Consider the following 22,214-nt stretch of genomic DNA (forward strand, 5'->3'; position numbering starts at 1 on the left):
CAATGCTTAAGGTAGATCCACCACCCAAAACTATATCTGCTCAGAAACTGGCCACTGATGAAGGTCTAGAAGATAGGCTACAGTCTATACAGCTGTACACCAGCAAGATGGAGCTACAAGGTTGGTGTTTCTGAAAAAGTAGCTAAGTCAGGCTTGAAGAACCACATGTGATCATATCCCTTTAACATGGAGGGAGGCCTTCCTTATCCCAAACTACTGACAATGGAGGAAAGCATGTACATTTCTGCGTCCAAGAAAGAACTAAGTGTAAATGCTAATATGCACTAAATGTCCATAGATTTATGGACACTCCTTATAATGAAGGCATTCAGCTACATTAAGTTGCAATAAAGCAGGACTCTCTGGACCAGATAAACATGTGTGGGCTAGAGGGGTTTGAAGCCTCCCAGCACTTAGCTGTGGAGCAGTGGAGCTGTGTGTTCTGGAATGATGGTTGGTGCTCCATGCAATACTTTTTGGGATGAGTTGGAGAGTTGTGGATGAGGTAGGTTGGTGACATCTAACATTCTGATCTCACTGATGCTCTGGTTGCTGAATGCAATAAAAGCCTCACAGCAATGCTCCAAAATAGAGAAAAACTACTTCCCTGGACAGTAGAGACAGTTACTTCAGCAAAAGCTGTTGTCCCAATACTTTTGTCCATATAGTGTAACTACCATATAATTACGAACTGGGATAGATTCTAATATTACTATATGCTAATCCTGGTAATATTGGTCAAAGCATGGAAAGTCACATTACATCAGTGTTCACACTGTCAGGGTTTGGCTCATTCCAGAGGCAGATCCAGAACCAGCAGTCCAAAAGAAGTACACTGCTTCTGCTTAATGTACATTATTTACTCCTGCTCTTACACTAAACACAGAATTATAGTACAAAAAATGGCAGCTATTTGCTGTTATTCGCTGTGTATTAGGAGGAGAATTATGTATGCCTCTGTGTGTGTGTGTGTGTCACATCCTGACCTTCACCTCCTCTGTGCCATGGCATTTCAGAGAAGCTGTTGGTGGGGTTATAATAAATTCCAGCCTGTAAAGCTTTAACAGAGAGCTCCTCGCTCTGTTTCTGCTCCTCAATCCCTCACTCACTCTATCTCTCCTCTGTCTTTAAAGGTATCATGCCCCTTTTCCATAAGTTAACTTGGCAAAATATCTGTGACCAACTTTGACCAAATACCTCAAATTTCAAGCATCACCTCAACCATTTGAACCATATCTAAACAGCCCTGTTCAGAACAGCCAGTTATAGTGCCTGTTCTTTTACATGATAAGGAGCCAATGCTTACCCCACCTTTTGCATTATAATTTGTTTGGCTGTGCAAATTTGTATAAGTTACTTCCAAATGTGTTCTCATTTGCACTAGCTAGCTAACATTTACTTCACCTTGAGTTCACAAATGTAGTGGGTGGAGCTCCTTAAATGGGGTGGTATCATTTTAATGAAATGGCTTGTGATGTAGAAAGCTAAGCCACATCTGAAAGGCATGTTGAATGCTGGGATTTCTTCCATATAGAACTGACAGGGTGTCTTATATACCCACTTTTTATGTGCACAAGCACTACAAAACCACTCACTTTACCTCTCCTCTGTCTTTAAAGGCTTGTTTATTTACTTATATTTACTTCACCTTGAGTTCACATCTCTTTCTGCTGAAGTCAGCTGTACTTTGATTTCTGTCTCCTTGTTTTTATTTGTTTTCATTTTCTGCTGGTAGCAGTCAAAATTTTTAGGCTTTTGGAGATATATGGGTGGTTCCATTTTAATGAGATGGCTTGTGAAGTAGAAAGCAGAGCCAAATTGTGTGAAAGGCAGGTTGAATGCTGAATTTCATTTTCTTCCATAAACAAATGACAGTTTGTCTTATCCCACAGTTACCCAAATGTATGTTTATTTACAAGCATCAAAAATAGAATTTCTATAATAGATTAGCTCTTTAATTTGGAGGCTTTCTATTCAGTTAAAGCAGTATTTTCATTTACTGCTCAACAGCTATTATAATTTACAGCACTAACTATTGCGATAGTAGTATGAGTGCTGTGAAAATCTTATTATTTAATCTTACACATGTCCCCTTCCATTATGTGGAACTTGGGGACAAATGGACCAAAATAAATGTCTCAAAAGAACTTGGGGGGAAAAAACAAAAAACAAATTATGCTAACATGTGCTAAAGACACATTTTCCGCTTTCTGTCCAGCAGCTAATATGTACATTATGAAGGTACTAAACTGAAGATTTGAAGTTTTAGGACAGAACTCTCTGTCTCAGTGTCTCTCTCTCTCAACTGGTCTCTAACTCTCTGTCTCTCTGCACCTCCAAACCCTGATTAGCGAACTTCAGCTGTATGATTATTAAAGAAATTCCATCTGTGCTGATGGCTGTATGTTTGAGTAGCTCTTCTGCAACCACTCGACGTGATTGCAGGAATGAGGTGACAAAGCGGAGGCAGCCCTCGCTGCTGTTTTCCACATTAACAAAGCGCTAAAGCCGAAGATTAAGGCTGCCCTGGCAGATCTGCGGCGGCACAGCTCGAGTTCAGTGCATGGCTGGCTAATCAGTGAAGGGTCTGCAAAAAGTAGGCCAGCTAAAGGTCACTTTTCAAAGGTCTTCAAGGGTTTTCCAAAAACACGTCTGCGTTTAAGCCCATGGTAACCGTCCTCGTGTTTTTCTGTAGGAGATACTGCCTAGCGAAGTTTTAAAGTTTTTACATGTTTCGAACGGACTGATTAAGTATGAGCAGTCATGCTAAGTTCCGAAATGAGGGCCTCTTTGGATGCAGATCAATTCCATCTTCTCCACTCTGCAGGGGAGCTGCTGATCAAAGCAGAAAAATGCCTTTAATGTGATGGTTTAGCATGTTTGAACCTGTCAGTGATGTGGTTTTTTTAAAGCTATCACGTTATCTGGCCAGGAATAAAAAAAAAAAAGAATATTGCTGTTATCAGCTTCTGCAGCACCCCTGGAACGTTTTAATCTAAATGTGTGTTCGGTGAAAGCTTCAGCGTTTCAGCGGTGGTCTGATAAAGATGTCCTGAAACATGTCAGAACTGGAATTAAAGCAGTGACACAGGAGGCGTAGCTATGATGAAACTTTTATTTTTTTTCTTTTTTTCCTTTCTGCGAGGTGTAAAGTCCTAGAGGAGAATGCCCCCTGTGGGACAATACCCAGTTTTGGGGTTTGTCGGTTTATAATTTTTAGTATTTGTTAGAACTCTACTAGAGGCAACCATGTAAAATCATTAAGAACTTTTTTCACCTTTGAAACTACGGCCTCTTTTCCACCGCAGGGCTGAAAGATTCCCAAGGCCGCACCTTTCTTTTTCCATTTGCTGTGTTGCAAGGACCAGAAAGTACACAGCATCTCGCAATACTTATGCAACAGTTTTTCTTTAGTATTTCACTATAGGTACAAGGCTAATCGGTCAGTGTTGTATAACCTGCATGCAGAAATCACACTCCTCTCAAACCACGCCAAGGAGGCCATTACATAGATGCACTACGCCAAATAATGCTGGAATGCTCCATAAACAAGTCTGTTTGACTCTGCATGCAGTTATCACTGTGCTACCGGTTAGCTATAGCAGTGTTGGCTACATTGGTTTCATACACTAACATACGCTCTCCGCCATTTTCTGTACTGACCCTGGAACTTGCGGCACGAGGGGTTTGCAAATGTGGAGCCAATCAGTGAATCCCAACGTCCCACCGATCAGTTACTTGCCCCCAAGGGTGGTTAGCTAACCAATGTTCCGTGTTGAGATGTGTAAGGGTTACTTTCTGTGCTCAGAACCCTGCAGTGGCCCTGCAGTGGAAAAGAGGCCTATGGGTGCATTGTTTTTGTAAGAGTAGCAAGTGCCTTGGCTTACCTCTGTGTTACCTGTGTGTTTCTTCCTGTGGGGAGTGTTTGAGTAGTTGACGGCCTAGAGCTGTGGATCTCCCCAACCCGTTCCAAAAGTACAGGATGGAGCACCATCCTTCCAGAGAACACAGTTCCACTGCTCCACAGCTCAATGCTGGGGGTTGTATACCCCGCAAGCCCACACCTAGCATTAGGCATGGAGCCAATAGGTTCATGATCATCTGCTCCAGATGTTGTGCTGTTGGCACGGAAGGCCTCAACAAGCTGTGCGAAGAAAGTTTCCCAGACAGGGATTAAGCCAAGTGCTGAACTCTACAGCATCATGAACAGAGATTCCCTACTGAAATGGAGGACTCCAGGACTCCACGTTCCTTCCCTGGGAAACCAACTTCTAATGAACTGGAATAATCAGCTTAGCTGGAAGCAGTTACATTTGGTTCCATGGTATAGAAAAGCAGTGTACATACAGCCCAGTGTGTATTGGGACCCTGAGTTTCATCAAGTGAGTACGAAACTTAGCCAGCAGACTTAGTTAGTAAAGCTGTGCTTTTAGAGTACAGTTACTACTGTCTCTGTGGTTTGGGTGTATGTGTAATTCTACCCTGTTGTTTTGTGTGCACCGGAAACTTGACCGTAGATCAGCACTCCAATACGCATGAAACACACAAGCCCCGCCGGCCAGACCCACAATGGCCAGTCCGAGTCCCGGCAGAACGTAGAAGATCAGCTTTCCCAGCCTGCCATGCTAATCAGTGCCAGAGGCTGCAGCGTGTTGCGGGTTCCTATTGATCTGTAGCGATCGATAGCATGGAAAAAAGGCAGCCGTCGCATATGCATTTCAGATGGGCATCAGAGCCCCGCGCGGGAGTTTAACGAGAGAGATCCGTGCTGCCGAACATGTGCTGGAGACACGTCTAGGCAGTTAATGATTTGTTTACTTACTAAGTTTTTAATGAAATACACTCCTTTAACTTTCTGAAGTTGACGGCCAGTTTAAAAGGTGTTCAGGGAGGCGTACACAAGTTGAGTCAAACTTTTCTCTGCAAGGTATGGTGATTTGCTTCCAGAGATTTCTGACAACCAAAAAAGGGTTTAAAGTGTGCTTGGTGTAGCATAGTGGGAAACAACATGAGGGAAACAGGCTGGGGTTTGACTGCCCGGCCAGACAAGCATACCACACTACACCCATAAGGAGCTAGGAGGCTAACAGTGCTAACAAACACTGGACGTTAACACTGGATAGTTACCAAAATCCTTAGAGTAAATACATGCCCACACAGTTCACTACATCTGCTTAAATTGCATCCAGGTCTTCACTGAGGTCGCAGTCACCTTAAGTGTTGGCCTTATCATCAAGAGATCGCAGGTTCGATCCCCAGTGATGCCACAGCCACCCTATCCCGCATCGATTCCCTGGCCAGGCCAGCACAGCAAGCTTACATACATATGAAGGGTTGATGGAAATGTGGGTTGGAAAGGTGCGGCCATGTATTTACAGTAAACGTGTGAGTGACTGTTGACTTCTTTGTTAATTACATTAGCTTAATATCTCCACTTTTAAGCTAATGAAGCTCAATTTGGACACTAAGCGTTTCCTGGCTGATCAGCTATATCTGTTGTGAAAGAAAATGGTGTAAACAAGATTTTGTCACATAAAGGAGTGGTTGTTGCTTGAGTAATTGAGATTATGCTGATTTAAGGATCTACACTCTTATTAAGCGTTTAGCCACACATACACATACTTGTGTAAATTCTTCTGATTCTTAAATGGTGATTATCACACTGAACACTCTCTCTTCCAGGTAAAAATCATATTAGCATAGTTGATTGGGAAATCGGACCTCGAACTGAAATGAAATTGACAGAAATAACTGAAACTTAACTGAAATTAACTGAACTGAGTTAAACTGAACTGAAATTAACTGAACTGAGTTAAACTGAACTGAAATCAACTAAATTGACCTGATCTCAACTAAACTAGATTAAACTAAAATGAGTTAATCTCAACTTAACTGAACTGAACTGAGTTAAGCTCAACTCAACTGAATTGAGTTTGAACTAAACTAAACTTAATTAAACTGAATTGAACTAAACTTAGTTGAACTTAACTAAACTAGATTAAACTGAAAGGAACTGAAGTAAACTGAAATAAGTTAATCTCAACTTAACTGAACTAAACTAAGCTTAACTGAACTGAATTGAACTACACTATAAACTACTAACTAAACTACTAACTAACTTTAACTAAAAAACTACACTAAAGTTTAACTGAACTGGACCGAATCGAACTGAAAAGAACTGAACTGAACTGAACTCGACTCAACTCAAATGAATTGAATTTAGAAACTAAACTAATAATTTGAACTAAACTAAACTTATCTGAACTCAACTTAATTAAACTGAATTGAACTACACTAAACTAAGCTTAATTAAACTGAACTGAACTGAACTAAACTGAGCAGAGTTTCCTGAACGCATCTTGGCACAAATATCCTTTCTAAATGGTGATTATCACACTTAACACTGTCACTCCGGGTTAAACTATAATTAGCTCCAAGATGCTTCTGAAGTCCTGAACTGAACTAAAATTTACTGAATTGATTTGAGTTGAATTTGAATTTAAAGAATACAAGGATTAACCCTTAACAAAGAAGCAAAACAAAAAACATTCTGGCTTTAACATATTCACACAGGTGTGTGTATGTATGGTGTTTACAGACAGTGTGTGTATGTATAGTAGTCGTGCACTTCACAGTGTGTGACGTGCAGGCTCAATAAGATCAGTTATACAGAGCAGCTGCCTGACTCTGAATACCTCTCTGTGGGACAGCAGTGGCATGTTAAATTGGAGGGCATCATATCACCCATCACTGAACACAAGTCAGATAGTGACTTACAGTAATGAACAGATTTACACATTCACACAGACACATAAACACACACACACACACACACACACACACACACACACACACACACACACTCTCTCATGCTCACACAGATACAGACCATCTGCATCTGACACAATGTCCTGCCTTTTTCAGCCTCTACCCTACTCATTGATTTTTGTTTTTTTACTCTGACTCTGACCGCCCACTGAACCTTATAAGTGTGTGTGTGTGTGTGTGTGTGTGTGTGTGTGCACGCTGTGAATGTACGTGCAGAAGCAGGCGCTGAAGAGCAAAGCATAGGCTCTCCTTGGTGTATAGAGCAGACAGTTGTAGGCATGGCAGTCTAATTTATCACCACTACTGAGGACACTCACTGCACAAAGTACTGCAAAAGACACAACAGCTCTCCTGGGCCGCTGCCTAACCACACACGCACACACACACACACACACACACACGGCTGAAGTAGCAGCTCTAAATCATGATACACTCACCTTATAGCATAACACAGAAGGAGCATGTGCAGTGATGCAACACCCTGAAATTCCAAGCTAATGCCTATATCACTGAAACTGAATCGGACTGAATTTTATCTGAATCAAATTTACATCAGTTATATGAATTACATGAATTAAGCTGAACTGAAATGGAATTACATAAACTGAATGTAAACAAGGAACTGAACTGAATTGAATTTAACTTAATTTAACTTAATTAAACTGAACCAAATTGAACTGAAGTTGACTGAACTGATCTGAACTGAGCTGAATTGATCCGAATTGATCTGAACTGATTTGAACTGATCTGAACTGAATTTTTCGGACCTGGGCTGGGTTTCCTAAAAGCATCCTAGAAAAATATGTTTTTGAGTGTGCGAGCATCACACTGAACTCTCTCTCTACCAATTGAACTCATATTAGCATTAAGATGCTTCTGAGAAACTGGGCCCTGAATTGAATTGAACTGTTCTCAACACAGCAGTGGCACTGACATGGTGGTGACATTGCAGCATGTGTGATACTGTTATGTGTGTATCAAACACGTCTGGGTCACTGCTGGGTCTGTCCATCACCCGCAATTTTTTTTTTTTCTTCGTCACCAAATCCGATTGTTTAGGCTGTTCACACTGTCCGATATTCGTCTGAACACACTCCTAAATCGACGTGCATGTACAAAAGAGCAATGCTCAACATGACCAACATTACTCAGCGCACATTAATGGCGAATGTCGAGATGAACTGCAGTGAAAGTCGATTAATTCTGATCTGGCTGTTCAGACTGAGTCGAGTTGCTGCGTGTCGGATATGTATCAGATTTTAATATCATGTATGAAAAAAGTGGCCCAAATCGGAACTGCCACACAAAGAACACGTCTGTGTCACATATGACCAATGAGATTGAATTTAGGCCACTTTTACCTGCTGTGTGAACGTAGCCTTAGAATAGTCTAACTGCACATCAGTACACTTTCCACCAGTAGGTGTTTCTAATAAAGTGGCCAGAGATTCAGTCACATTTTAATAGTTATTATTATTATTATTATTATTAGCATCACAACTATGACAGTAACCACTGGCAGTCTGGGCAGGGCATCCTAATAAACTGTCCACTGAGTGAATATTCTATTATATTATATCCACTACAAAATGTGTCATATCCCACATACTACATTAACTGCATCTTTTGGATATTCATCAAAGCATACATACTAACATATTCATTTCCATATGTCTACGTGTGGATGAGTGTAAATCCGCACTCCACCTCCAGCCTCTCTGATTGGCTGGCGTAGGTACGCAACACTTTTGCCTTCACCCCCTAGTTTCCGTGACAACGTGAGTGTCGTGAGGAGACTGAGAGTCGGCCCTTGGGGACCCACCCATCACACTTCACTCTCAGCGCTCTGCGCAGCTGCTCTCGCACACTCTTCACACCACACACACACACACACACACTGACGAAAGTAGAGAGAAACAGAAAGGTGGGTTAGTCGCTGTTGCTTCGGGTGGAATAATGTGCTGTTGATTATACCATTCATTACACACTATACATATTACTTAGCTTACTATAGCATTACTGATTCACTCACTCACTCACATACACTGTATGTCCAAAAGTTTGTAGACTCCCCTACTAATGAATGCATTCAGCTACTTTAAGCTGCACCCATTGCTGAGATAGATGTGCAGATGTACATACACACACACACACACACACACGCACATACAGTGGGCTTGTCCCTGCAGAGAGGTACTGCCAATTAAATAGGATTCTGATTCAGAAGCATGAAACCATTGGCACCATGCCTAAAGCCAGGCATGGGCTAGAGGGGTATAAAGCCCAACAGCATTAAGCAGTGGAGCAGTGGATCTGTGGTCTCTGAAATGATGGATGGTGCTCCATCCAGTACTTTTGGGATGAGGTGGGTTGGTGATCATCCAACATCCTGACCTCACTAACACTTCTGTTGCTGAATGAAATCAAATCCTCACAGCAAAACCAGCTCCAAAATCTAGTGGGAAGCCTTCCTCCCTGGACAGTACAGACAGTTACTTCAACAAAAGCAGGATAAACTTTTTTTTTATATCCTTGATTTTAGAAGAAACAATACATGAGCAAGTGTCCCAATATATTTGTCCACTTTTGTCTAGTGCATTTAATTCTCATGGTCTTGTATTCACTATAAACATATGAACTTTATGTACTTAATATTTTAAGGTCTTGTATGTGTAAATATAAAAAAATGTTGCAAATGGTGCAAAAAAAAAGCTCAGATATCATTTTACAAGCCTATTTACCACCCTTTTATTTTCCTCAGAATAAAGCAGTCTTATTTCCCTTTAACCATGGGCTGATTGGGTGGTTTGTAGTTGAGCCATAGCATAGCATACCATAACATACCACTTTACTATAACACTAATCAGCCATAACATTAGCACCACCTGCCTAATATTAAGTAGCTCCCTTCCCCTTTTTTTAGTCTGACCATTTTAGGCTTGGACCTCTGAAGGTGTGGTATCAGGGTTCAGGGAAATGAGGCCTGGTTTATGTAGCAATCTGTTGTGCTTCAACAAGCAAAGACTGACAGTGATGTGCTGCTTGTCTCAGGAAATTTACAAAAAGCATCAGAAGCATCCAGAGAACAGCTCATTTTACAGCTCATTGAAATGATACTGAATTGGTATCTGTCTCAGACGATGCTGAAGATTTCAGTATTGGTGTCACTTCCAATGTCTCTCTCTCATTCTCTCTCGTCCTCGGTTTCTTGTTCTTTCTTTTTCCCTTTCTCTCTCTCTCCCTCTCTCTCTCTCTCGGTTTCTGACTCTCTCTCCTTCCCTCTCTCTATCTGTGTCTCTCAGCGTCATACCCTTCACTCAGTAGCATGACATTGTGCTTCTGCCTTGAAAATTGCACCAGCATTGCATCATTGCAGAGTTCAGCCAGAGACAATTGCCCCGTCACCAGCGCCTTAAAAAGTGTGTCTATGTGTTTGTGTATGAGTGTGAGTGTGTGTGTGTGTGTATGCATGTATACTTTGCCCTTGGCTATTTAGCCACTGGTTCCGCACGGCCTCCTGCTTCTTCATGGTTTGATTGACAACAAAGACAAGTGGTGCTGATGTGCAGTGCAGTGACAGTCTCTAGCATTACTAGCATCAGCCAGTGCAGTGCAGACTCGCAGGCCCGCTGGGCCGGACTGACCCACGCTGCTGCTGCTGCCGCTGCTGCCCTCGGCACAGCCCCCACCAGGTCCACTCTTATTTAAAGTGACCTGTGGCTTCAGTTTTGATGCACTACACACACACACTGACCACACATTCTTACACTTAACCTGCACCTGAATTATCAGCCATAACATTACAACCAAGAAAAGTGCATAACACTGATTACCTGGTTACAGTGGCATCTGTCATATTTGGCAGGCGATGAACAGTCAGTTCTTGAAGGTGATGTTTTGGAAGCAGAAAAATTGGGAAAGATGGATCTGAGCCAGTTTGACAAATGTGATGATTAGACGACTGGGTCAGAACTTCGGACATGCTGGGTTAGATTTACATGCGTCAAAAATCAGGCCTTGTGGGGTGTACTCAATGCAGTGTGGTATGCAGTGGTCAGTATGTACAAATACAGTCAGTTAAAAGCGCCTACTAATCCAAATGAGGATTGGAAGAAAAAAAACATAGTGCATTCAACAAAGACAAAAAAAGAGCCTCGTACATCTTTTATATAGTAATAAAAAAACTTTTTGTTTGGTCTTGTTGGATGTCTGTTGGAAGAGAGGCTGGACTGCAGTACAAATACAACAATTCTGCTCTATAAAATATAATAATTTAGTTGGAAAATGTAGAATATAGACCCTCTAATGTCTCATATTTGTCCTCTCCAGGTCTGAGCTCACCGCCAGCTAACCTGGCATCCTCCGCCGTGCCCAGCATAGTGACCCCCATCGTAAACGGCTTCACCGGAATTGCCCCCCAGCCCAACGGACACCCTGTGGAGGCCGTCTACGCCAACGGCCTTCCTCCGTACTCCACCCAGAGCCCCACTGCAGCAGACACCTTGCAGCAGGCCTTCACCGGAGTCCAGCAATACACAGGTACACACACATAAACGCACAATACAGGGGGTTTTCACAGAGGTTGAGCAGTATACTGGTACACACACACACTGGGAGACACTGTGTGCCAGCAGTGCTATCTGTGGACTGCGACTGTATTTAGACAGATGTTCCTTCAGATTCAGCCTGAAGACTCTCTGTTTTTGTAATAATAACAATGTTTTATTGCAGTCGTGCTTTCAAGTCACCAAATTCACTCCTGTTGACCTTATTTTCCATGACAACAATGAGGAACAGCCATCTTTGTTTACTTTGTGTTATAACGTCCGGTGCTACAGCCGATCCACTGATATAGATTACAACCACAGCGGTAATAAACATACAGTGAGTAGTATAATATGCGCAGTTATTACATTTCAGCACATACATTTCAGGACTTTTCCTCAACACCCTTCCCAGCCAGCCAGTGCTCACACACACAGAGAGAGAGAGTGAGAGAGAGCATATGCTAATATCTGGCTGATTGAATTGAATGTCACAGCCTTAAGGTGTGTGCCCTGATTAAAATGTTAGGTTGCAATTGTCACTGTAATGCCACCTGATAGAAAATGATCTCTCTTTTTTTTGGTCTATTCATAAAAGCTGATGGGAAATTAGAGCTATCACGGAGGTCCCGTACAATCTGCCATCCGCTATCGGGCTGATATTTGATTAATGCGCTTTCAAGTTGCATTGTGATCTTGTCAATCTCCCATTAGAATATAAAGGTCAACTGGCTTCTTGTCATTCTGTTTCTCCTCCCTCTGTTCCCCTCACCATGATCGTGTGCATGTGTGTCTACGGATGTCTGTGCGTGGGTGCTCGTTTGGGCTCGTTTGTGATCCTGTAGCCATTTACCCCACCACCACACTGACCCCTATAGGCCAGACATTGCCACAGCCGCCTCAGGTGATTCAGCAGCAGCAGCAGCAGCAGCAGAGAGAAGGTGAGCTGCCGACAAGCTGGTTTTCAACAATTCTGCTGATATCAAACTTACACACTTACCCTCTTTACCCCATATACAGTCACACAGCCAACACATGTCCTGGAGCTACAGGACTAACCTGCTAACACTCTTCTACTTATACTCTTCAACACATCAACACACAGTATCGTCACTCTCACCCAAAAACCCAGTATCTCCATTTCTGCCATTTTTCACTTTTTGACACAGTTTGAATCTCACATTTGTTCTTTATTTTGTGAAAACAGTTCAGAGAAGAATCGACCAATAGAAATGCTCCGAAATGACTTGCAATGAAATCTTTTTACATCGACTTTTTTCTTTCTCTGTAAAGGTGATGTTTTGGAGATATTGAGGTTTTTGTGTGACCGTAATGATGTATTAAAAAAAATCTCTTATTGACTTGCTCTTAACAGTTAAATCGCTGCGAAAATTTGATTGCATTCGGCGACAAGTGCGTTAGTGAGGTCAGGATGTTGGATGATCACCAACCCTCCTCATGCCCAACTCCTCAACTCATCCTAAAAGGATTGGATGGAGCACCAACCATCATTCTAGAGAATACAGCTCCACTGCTCTACAGCTCAATACTGGGGGGGGCTTTATACCCCTCTAGCCCACACCTGGCATTAGATATGGTGCCAATAGGTTCATATTTATCTGCTCCAGAGAGTCCTATTCTTTTGGCAGTACTTCTCTACAAGCTGTTTGTGTGCATTCGCACATCTTTGTCAGCAATGGGAGCAACGTAAAGGAGCTAAACGCATTCAGTAGAAGGGGCGTCCACAAACATTAGGACATAAAGTGTATGCCTGCTGATCGACTACACTGGAGAGTACGAGGAAAACCGTGAATGTGATATTTGTCTGAACTATCACACTGGTGCTAAAATACTCATAGCTCCAGTCTGCTCCACCTCCCACTCAGTTCAGCTGCAGTGGGATTCAACAGCAAGCACTGAAGGGTTACTAATAACTGCTGCTGTGATTCAGCACGGAGTCGTTCTTCTTTCTTTCTTTGTTCGGACGATAAAAAAATGTCTGGAATTGTATTGATATTGATGTGTTGACACTTCCGACACTTCCTGGTGTTCATCCTTCTGTGTGTGTGTGTGCGTTTCAGGTCCGGAGGGCTGTAACCTGTTTATCTATCACCTGCCGCAGGAGTTTGGTGATAATGAGCTGATGCAGATGTTTCTGCCTTTTGGCTCTGTCATCTCCTCCAAAGTGTTTATGGACCGAGCCACCAATCAAAGCAAGTGCTTCGGTGAGAGCAGCACACACACACACACACGCCGGTCTAACACTGTGCACATAGAAACTAATACTGTACTTAAACTACACACCTTTACACTGTTACTGTACTTTTCATCTACACACCTTTTATACTGTATACAGGCTTTGTGAGCTTCGATAACCCCGCCAGTGCCCAGGCAGCCATCCAAGCCATGAACGGCTTCCAGATCGGCATGAAGCGCTTGAAAGTGCAGCTGAAACGGCCGAAGGATGCCAGTCGTCCATACTGACCCTTGCCATGGACACACGCACACACACTAACAGCCAACAGCACAGGTAATGAAACAGTATCTACAGTTTATTATCAACAATTATGTCATGAGATCTATTCATCTCTCAGAGTATTGGATGTTTTGATGTCAACAAGGTGGCCATACTGCCAAACGTCCTATTAATAACCATGATTTCAGACTGATGAGCAGGTGAGGACAAACTTAGAGACCAACTGGGGTAAAATATGAGAAGCAAATTTACACATTTTAATTTAAATGATTTACCACAACACTGGCACTGCAAATTAGGGGGGAAGGGGGTTACCTAAAATGCTTAATTCACATTTAAATAACTAGGGCTCTCGAACTGTTAGTCCTATCACTGGAAGTTCACAATAATTATCATTATTTTCTAGGAGATTACGCGCAAACTCCTCCTCTTCCTCAGCCCTATATAAACCATCCACTCCATCTCCTCTCTTCATCTCCATTGCTCACCTCAGCTACAAAGGGGCTTAGCTTCATGCACTCACATCGAAGCTGCCCTGACCTCCAGGCCAAAAAACCTCTCGAGTTCGTCTACCTATTCCAGCTCCATGGGCACACCAGCAAAATGTCATGTGGGACAGCGACTTTGACAGCGTATAAAATGTGGCGCCATATATATACGGTAAATTAAGCTTCTCCTGGAGATTTGCCTTCCTATCCGAATAAGACACACCTCATTCAGCCTGTCCAGGGCTTCTGAAGGCAGTGATTAGGTGGATCAGGTGGGATCGAATACACTTAAAGGTGCACTCGAGGGAAAAACGAAGGCGCTTCAAGGGTTCTTTGAGCGATGCCTCAGAAAAACCATGTTTGGTTCCATGAAGAACGATGTTTTTATAACAGAGATGTGTGCGTGTGCTGCCCCTTTTCAAGATCTAGAGAAGCTTCACACTTGATGTAAAGGTTCTGGACATTTTTAGCTTGTAGACTAGACTCTAACTTCCAGTGTAGCTCTTCAAAAAAGCTGGGATTTCTGCTTCTTATTAAGACGTTGCCCGGGCTGTGGTTTGGATCTGGCCTTACTGGATCGTTGCTAGCTACATTAGGACTACTGTGTGTGATGTTTACAGCCTGGCGTCTGACAGACACACATATCAGGCTGTCAGGCTGAGGCTCTTCCCTCCGCTGTGCCATCCACGGCTTGTGCGAGTGAGCATGTCTCCGGAGTCCTAGTCCGACATCTCCTCTCTTTCTCTTTCTCTTGCAGGTTTTGAACAGTTGCAGTCTTGACAGCTTTTGACGGATGGGGAAAGTTTTCTCGCCAAACCAACATGACAAAAAAAGGAAAAAAAAAAAAAGAGACCAACTATAATAATGTGTAAAAAACAAAACAACAAGAAGCAAGTACAAAGAAGAAAAAAACGGAATCTTTTCGTTTTTTGGGGGTTTTGGGGATTTTTTTGCTTTTGGTTTGTTTTTTGAAGAAAAGAGACAAAAAAAACATATCAGATTTACCTTTCGCGTGCATCACCACGGCGATGACAGTTTAGCGGACCAGGGAACAACCGTAACAAGAGGAGCCAAGCCAGCAGTGTGGAAGCCAAACAGGACTCGAACAAACTTCTCCTTGACGACAAAAAAAAGGAAAAAAGGAACACTTCAGGAGGGCAAGTACGGCTTTTGTGGCGACGGACTGGATCCTTGTACAGAATCTTCAAATAGGAATAACAAAGCGATTGACACCCACAGCTTTTACTTCTATGGACTAATGAGGGTTTAAACGTGAAGATCCAAGGATTAAAAAAAACAAACAAAACAACAAAACTGAGAAGCATTTTCGTCACTTGGACGGACGTAACATTTCTCTCTCTCTCTTTCTCTTTGTCTATCTCTCTCTCTCTCTCGCTCTCTCTCTCTCGTAATTCTCCTCTCTTCTGCAGAGCTCTTGTATATGGCTCATTAGAAGTTCCACAGAAGCAGTATCATTGCAGTTCTCTCTCTATTCTATTTCTCTATCTATCCCCCTCACCCCCCCAAAACCCCCTTTCCCTGGCTCTTTCTCCTCCCTCTCCCCTTTCCTTCTCCCTCTCTCACCCACGGGCCCCCTTGGGGACCAGAGGACCAAATCTTTTTAATCTCTATCTACAGTAACGTTCAATATTATCATTGATTATCTTACGATACAGGCTATTGCGTAAAAATATTACAAGTAAGAATTAGAACAGAATACTTCAGGGTGTATAGTGTATGTACAAAGAAGGGGCAGGGTGGGGGGAGGGGGTTGGGTTTGTTTTCTTTAAAATAATAATAATAATAATAAAAAGAGCATTTGTGAATAAAATAGTTTCCAGGTTACGCGAAAGAGCAAAGAGCTAAGAGTCGAACGGCTATCGCTAGGTAAAGGTTGGTGGGGGGGGGGTGTATGGTGCTGTAGCCTAGGCTATCGCTACAATCTGACTGACATGGTTTAAGATGAGATAAGATGGTTATGAACGTGTTCCGATTTCTTGATCGCAGCCACACCTCGTTTTAGAAACACTACAGTCTACATACACAGTATAGTTTGGCTTTTCTTTGGCAGAAGAAACAACACAGACGTTTAGTCAAGCATAGATGTGGATGGGCAGACATGGCACGTCCCGACAGCACCACAAAAACCGCCTCAGTAGACTTGAGTTCACTGTAGTCTTCCGATTTTGCATTTTTTTTAAAAGGGGAATTTCACCAGCCATTCAAAAGTTCTCAATAATTCCTTGGTTAAGACGTAAACAAAGTCCTTCTGAGTGATTTGGTGGGAAATGCTCCATTCCAGACGATGGGAACCAGACGTCCAAAAACGTCCAAAGTCTAAGTTTGACTTCTTTAAAAGCTACCTCATTAAAAGCTCCTACATAGAACAGTTATGGATACGTTGGCTGATGCTGAAAGACACTGTTTTTTTCTACACAATAGTTTTGTGATCAGGTTTTGGCCTCAAAATCTTTTTTTTTTAGGTTATATGCAGCAAGTATGTTGTAAGGCAACCTAGTCCCTAAAGAAATTGTAATTTTACTATATGTGCCACTCAATTAAATGCTTCCCATCGTCAGCATTATGCATAAAAAAACTGTCAACTGGAAATGTTGGAGAGTCAACAAAATAGCTATATTTGTGTCGTTACCTTGAGCACTCCTGGTTCCTCCTCACCATGAGTCGCACTGAACTGCTCTGAATGACTTTGTTAACATCTACCCTTGAATTCTACTCTAAAGCAAAGAAGAACTTGGTTGAAATGCAATACAGAAAGCATCAAATATTCTATAAAATAAAATCAGAGGCCCAGCGTTTGGCTTGTGCTGCTGTAGCCAAATATAAGCCATCACTCCAGTCGCGCCCTATTCAAACGTACAAATGTAGGCCCACCTACTTACAGTCTAATCTATGTATTTAAGAGAGACTATATTGTGGGTGCTTAGATATACATACTACAATGTTAGCACTACAGCACAGAGCTACAGTGGCAATGAATGACTGACTTTAAAGCTCATACAGTCACAAATTCAAGCATAAATCACCTCCCCGGATATTTACGTCATTTATATTGTTGCATGAATTAGTTCTGATTGATCGAATAGCTTAAAACATTGAAGCACAGCCAAATCAATTCAAATACTAATTCAAGCACATCCTTTAACTAGATATGCAGAACCGTGCCATTAGACTAAAGGCCAGGAAGCCACTGCCGTTTTTCATTTCAACACTGTTTCGGACCAAACTACTGACATTCCTCAGAGTGAGATGAACCATTATAACACCACTGAGCCAACTTTACACAAGTATAGAAGTCAGTGGAGCATTTCTATTGGTCCACTTATATTGAAATGTAAAGGACCACTGCCAGATTCAAATTATGTATTTAAAAGTAAAAAAAAAACACAGCAGAAATGGAGATTCAATTCAAACCCTTAATCTCAGAGGGAACTCGTTCACGGTGGACTTTTATACAACATGGGTCATTCTGCCATTCCACCACCAACAGTTTGTCAGGGAAAGGGAGCGTAGCGTGTGAAGCCGCCCAGGACAGTCAGAGCTGCTGGACCTGATTTGGTGTGACAGCACATTTCACTCTTTAAGTGGCCGCTCGCTCTAGCAGATGTTTATTTCAGCATAAAGAGGAACTAGCTATTTGGCTTCATGGCCGGGACAAACTGGGCTTTAAAAGGGTTTGCAGGGGGTGAAATCACAGCACGTGTGTCAAGCGTAATGCAAACAGCTAGTGACGGACCATTAAGTCGTAATAGGCAACGACTCATCACTGTCATAAGAAAACCTTGTAAAAGCCAGTGTCCATGAAAAATAAGACAAAAAGGTATTATTTGCCAGTATGAGGAGTAAAATACTACTTAAGATTTGTGCTATGCAATATCTTATAATCTGAAAAACTGCATAAATTCATTGTTTTAATTATTTTCCTTAAAACACAAAAAGCCTCAAGCTTAATACTTTGGGCGGTGTTCTTTTAAAGAAACACAAATATCTGAAAGATTTCTATAAATAAAATACACAAAATGATGTACATGATAAACTGCTAACTGCCGAATCCCAAGCCATGCCACTTTGCCATCAGCAAAGTCCCTCAGAAGTTAGTGCTAGTGCTAGGGGGACATACGAACAGGCAGGTTAATTGGCAGAACCAATCGTTTTTTTACAGTTTACATAAAATGTAAAAAATTTAAAAGGAAAAGGAATCCAAAAATAAACAACAAATCATGTTTTTGTTTGTTTTTTTACATTCTGAAAACATTTTTCAGGTTTAAAAATTAGAATTTTAAAAATTTAATCTCTTATTTATAACCGGCTCACATACAAAGCCAGTCTTAAAATAAAAAGCAAGGTCAAATTGTTTAAATGTTTAAGGGAAGGATTCTGTTGTTTACACAGTTTTCTTATGACAGTTCAAAATAAACACAATTTTAAAATTTCAACATACAAAGTGAAAGAAAACCTGTCATTCAAAAAACAAGACCCACATACTGCCATCCTATCTGCGGAAAAATTAGCATCAGGTCACTAAGTCAGCTTCCCTCGGTTATGATGTCAACTGACAGCATCAGGAAGTAGCCTTGTAAATGTTTAAGTGAGTTTTAGCAACTTTTTCTTTTTCTATCAATCTTGCATGTAGATCATCTACTGCTCTGAAACAGAACTAGAGGTTAGAAAAAAAGTTACATTTCTTAAAATCAGCTTTTTCTGAAAATATGCATCCTTAGATTATAGACAGATATAGACAGATGTCCATAAAACCTACAGAACGCATTATCATGGGGTCGTATCAGGGTGTTTTGGGACCCAGTTGAACCACAATCGTAGATATAGGATGAGGTGTGGCTGGCGCTCTATACTTCCTCCATTGTAATTTGCTCAAGGGTGGGATTTTACTAACATTCCTTATTGAACTTTTTAGCATGTTTTCATTTTAGACCATGGAGAGACCATATCAGAGTTTAGCTTTTGATACTGTGTAGTTCCCTTTAGGCTGGAAAGACTAGAAAGGCCTTCTCAGACTAGAAAGGCACCTGGGTTTAAGGAAAAAATACACTAAATGTCTAAAAGTTTGCGGACACCCCTATTGCACCTATAAGAGCAGTGGAACTGTGCTCTCAGGAATGATGGTGCTCTATCCGGCATGTTTGGGATTGTACTGGATGGAGAATCTATTAAGTCTTAAAAATAAGAGTTTTAAAATAGTTCTTGGTTTGGATGTGCCATCTTTAATGTTTATTAATTATATGTTTAAAGACCATATTTTAACTAGAACTTTAGGAACCTATATATCTGAGTCTGAGATGTCAGATTTGATAGGATTAAGGTGCACCTACTGCTGACACCGGTGTTTCACTGGAGATAGAGCTTGTATAATTTCTAATAGACCAATAGATTGGCAATAGCCTTTGAGGAGCTGCGCATGAGCTCAAGGTCACCATATCTGATTCCAGGGGTCAGCTAGAGGAGTATGAAGTCCTCCAGCTTTGGGCTGTGGAGCAGTAGAACTGCGATCTCTGGAGTGACAAGAGCTCACTAATGCTCTTATGGCTGAGTGCACTGAAATGCTCTCGGCACTGTTGCTAAATCTAATCTAATTTAGTGGAAAGCCTTCTCCATAGATGAGAGACAGTTACTGCAGCAAAAGGGGGGAACAGACTTCCTTTTTCAGTTCCAGTCTCCAGATTTTGAAAGAAACACTGGATGAGCAGGTGTCCACAAACATTTGGCCAAATGGTGTACGTACATGCACCCTCGCAAGGCACACTCACTGCCCATCTGATGGGATATCTGTCACTCTTTGCTGGAGCTAGTGACCAGGGACCAAGCGATGATGTGCATAAAATGATAGCAGGATAGAAGGAATAGTAGAACTATCACGCAAGACCACCCCACCCAGCCGCTAACCCTGACCTTTTCCATTCTCAACATTTCCACGAGTCTGTTTCGTTGCATCGATCGCCTTGGCGCAACAGCGAAACCGCGAGACCACATCAGACCGGCGGAGCCTGGTCAGACCAGTAGGCTGCAGCTAAAATCTCAGTGGCGCAGTGCTGTCCGCGCTGCCCGACACCCGGACCCCGCGTACTGTAATTAAACAGAAGTCGAAAGGCCACTTAAATGGGCCTCATTAAAGTTCAGTCACTGTGCTTTTTCTCCAGCGTACATTTAGTCGATGTTCAGTAGGCTCTAGCAGCAGCCAATGCTTAGTGAGCATTTACCCTGTACAGTATAAACTGCCATTGGCCACTGGGATACTGTGCACGAAGACTACCTTTGCTGTCCTAGGACGTTTAGAACTATCCGTGCCAACTAAAAATGCCCGAGATCAGTCTTGTGCTACTTCTACCTGCTACTGTATAGCCACCACTCTGATGGAGATCGTCACTGTCGTAAGAAAATCTTCAGTAAATCTTCAGAGACTCTTTAGCTGACAGAAACAGTAACTTTATGGACGATAGACAATCTTGACACCTGTTAAAGGTCCCATATCCTGTATTGTTTTTATTGATTTATTTATTTTTCCCAGAGGTTCAGTGTTCTTTTATAAGGTCGTTCAGGTTTACGTACCATGAACAGCTTAAAAACCCATTTTCCAACCTGTCTGTATCTCTGAGAATCAGGTCTGTTTTGTTACTGCTCTTTTAAGACTGATATATGTAAATGAGCTCTCTGTTCTGATTGGCTGTGCTGTATTGCGCTGTATTTGCTCAGGGCAAACTTCAATGTGAATGGGCGGAGCTAAGCTGCTATAGAGTACACACTGATGTATGTAAATACCTGGCCTGTTGCGTGAGCACAAAAACTGACTTTGTACTGTCACAAAAAACAGCACTTTTGCATACATCAACTTAATTAGTCTATAGTAGTTTAGCCCCTCCCATTCAAATAGGAAATTCTGTCCTTTACAACCTGGGCTGCTTTTTGAATGAGGCAAAATCCAGGGCAGCCAATCAGAACATGTTTTATTTACACACATCAGCCTTAAAGGCACAGTACTTAAAACAGACGGTTTTGAAGTCACTGTCTTTGTGATGTCATAAAAAACAGCACCTTTACATACATCCACCTACCTATTTCCGCTACAGCAGTTAAGCCCCACCCAGTCACATGGGTGGTGCCCAGTAATGAAAACAGCCTGCTTTGAATCCACTTTCATACAGTTGTGTGATGTCACATCACCTTTGTGATGTCACAGCACATTTCCATATATCCATTCACCTACTCCATCTACAGCTGTTCAAGGACCACCCATTTCCCTGAAATAATGGCTGTGTCAGGCAGAGATGCAGAGATGTCATAAAGAAACTAATATGGATCTAAATAAAAATAAAAAACAATAATATGAAGAATATGGGTCTTTTAACAATGCTTACTCTTTTACGGCAATAGAAATTCCCATGTTTTCCATTATGCGGACCCTTTAATGTCACAATGCACAAACAAAGCAGAAAGAATTAGAAGCTTTTCTTACGAGAGTGATGGAGCGAAGAATGGAGGCTGTATTTTGTTTTCCTTGTACATTCCAGTCATATTGTGGAAGGATGTGACAGGGGTTGGGGGTCTGTGTGTGTGGTTTGGGGGGGGGGGGGGGGGGGGCACATCATCAACAGCATTAGAAACGCCTGCCAGTTTCTGGGGTGAAGTCGTCCAGCAGGCACGGCTCGTTTCGAATTCTGCTGTCTCCCACCCGGGGCACCGTGCTCATACTTGAGGGCACAGAATAAGTGAGCCCATTATCTCGGCAAGCGCCGTTATCGTTCTGGGGCGGAAAAAAAGGAAAATGCAGCCGGCTGATGCAAAAGTGATGCAAGAGCCGTGCAACAGAACATTCCGGGCCTTGTGGCAGCGCTGGTGAGCTTTTTT

The 22,214-nt window shown here is 42.1% G+C and overlaps 1 protein-coding gene across 1 annotated transcript in view; it reads left to right on the forward strand.

Annotated features, from left to right (window-relative positions):
• LOC140546158 (CUGBP Elav-like family member 5) overlaps positions 1–21,907 on the forward strand; it is a 195,165-nt gene extending 173,258 nt beyond the window's left edge. The window contains exons 8-12 of the mRNA XM_072669342.1: positions 11,158–11,367; positions 12,218–12,313; positions 13,454–13,597; positions 13,729–13,902; positions 15,094–21,907. Coding sequence (XP_072525443.1) covers positions 11,158–11,367; positions 12,218–12,313; positions 13,454–13,597; positions 13,729–13,856 — 578 coding nt within the window. The 3' untranslated portion in view covers positions 13,857–13,902; positions 15,094–21,907. The remainder of the gene's footprint in view (positions 1–11,157; positions 11,368–12,217; positions 12,314–13,453; positions 13,598–13,728; positions 13,903–15,093) is intronic.
• Positions 21,908–22,214: the final 307 nt, after the last annotated feature.

This window comes from Salminus brasiliensis, chromosome 23, assembly GCF_030463535.1.
Source record: "Salminus brasiliensis chromosome 23, fSalBra1.hap2, whole genome shotgun sequence".
NCBI classification, from domain to species: Eukaryota; Metazoa; Chordata; class Actinopteri; order Characiformes; family Bryconidae; genus Salminus; species Salminus brasiliensis.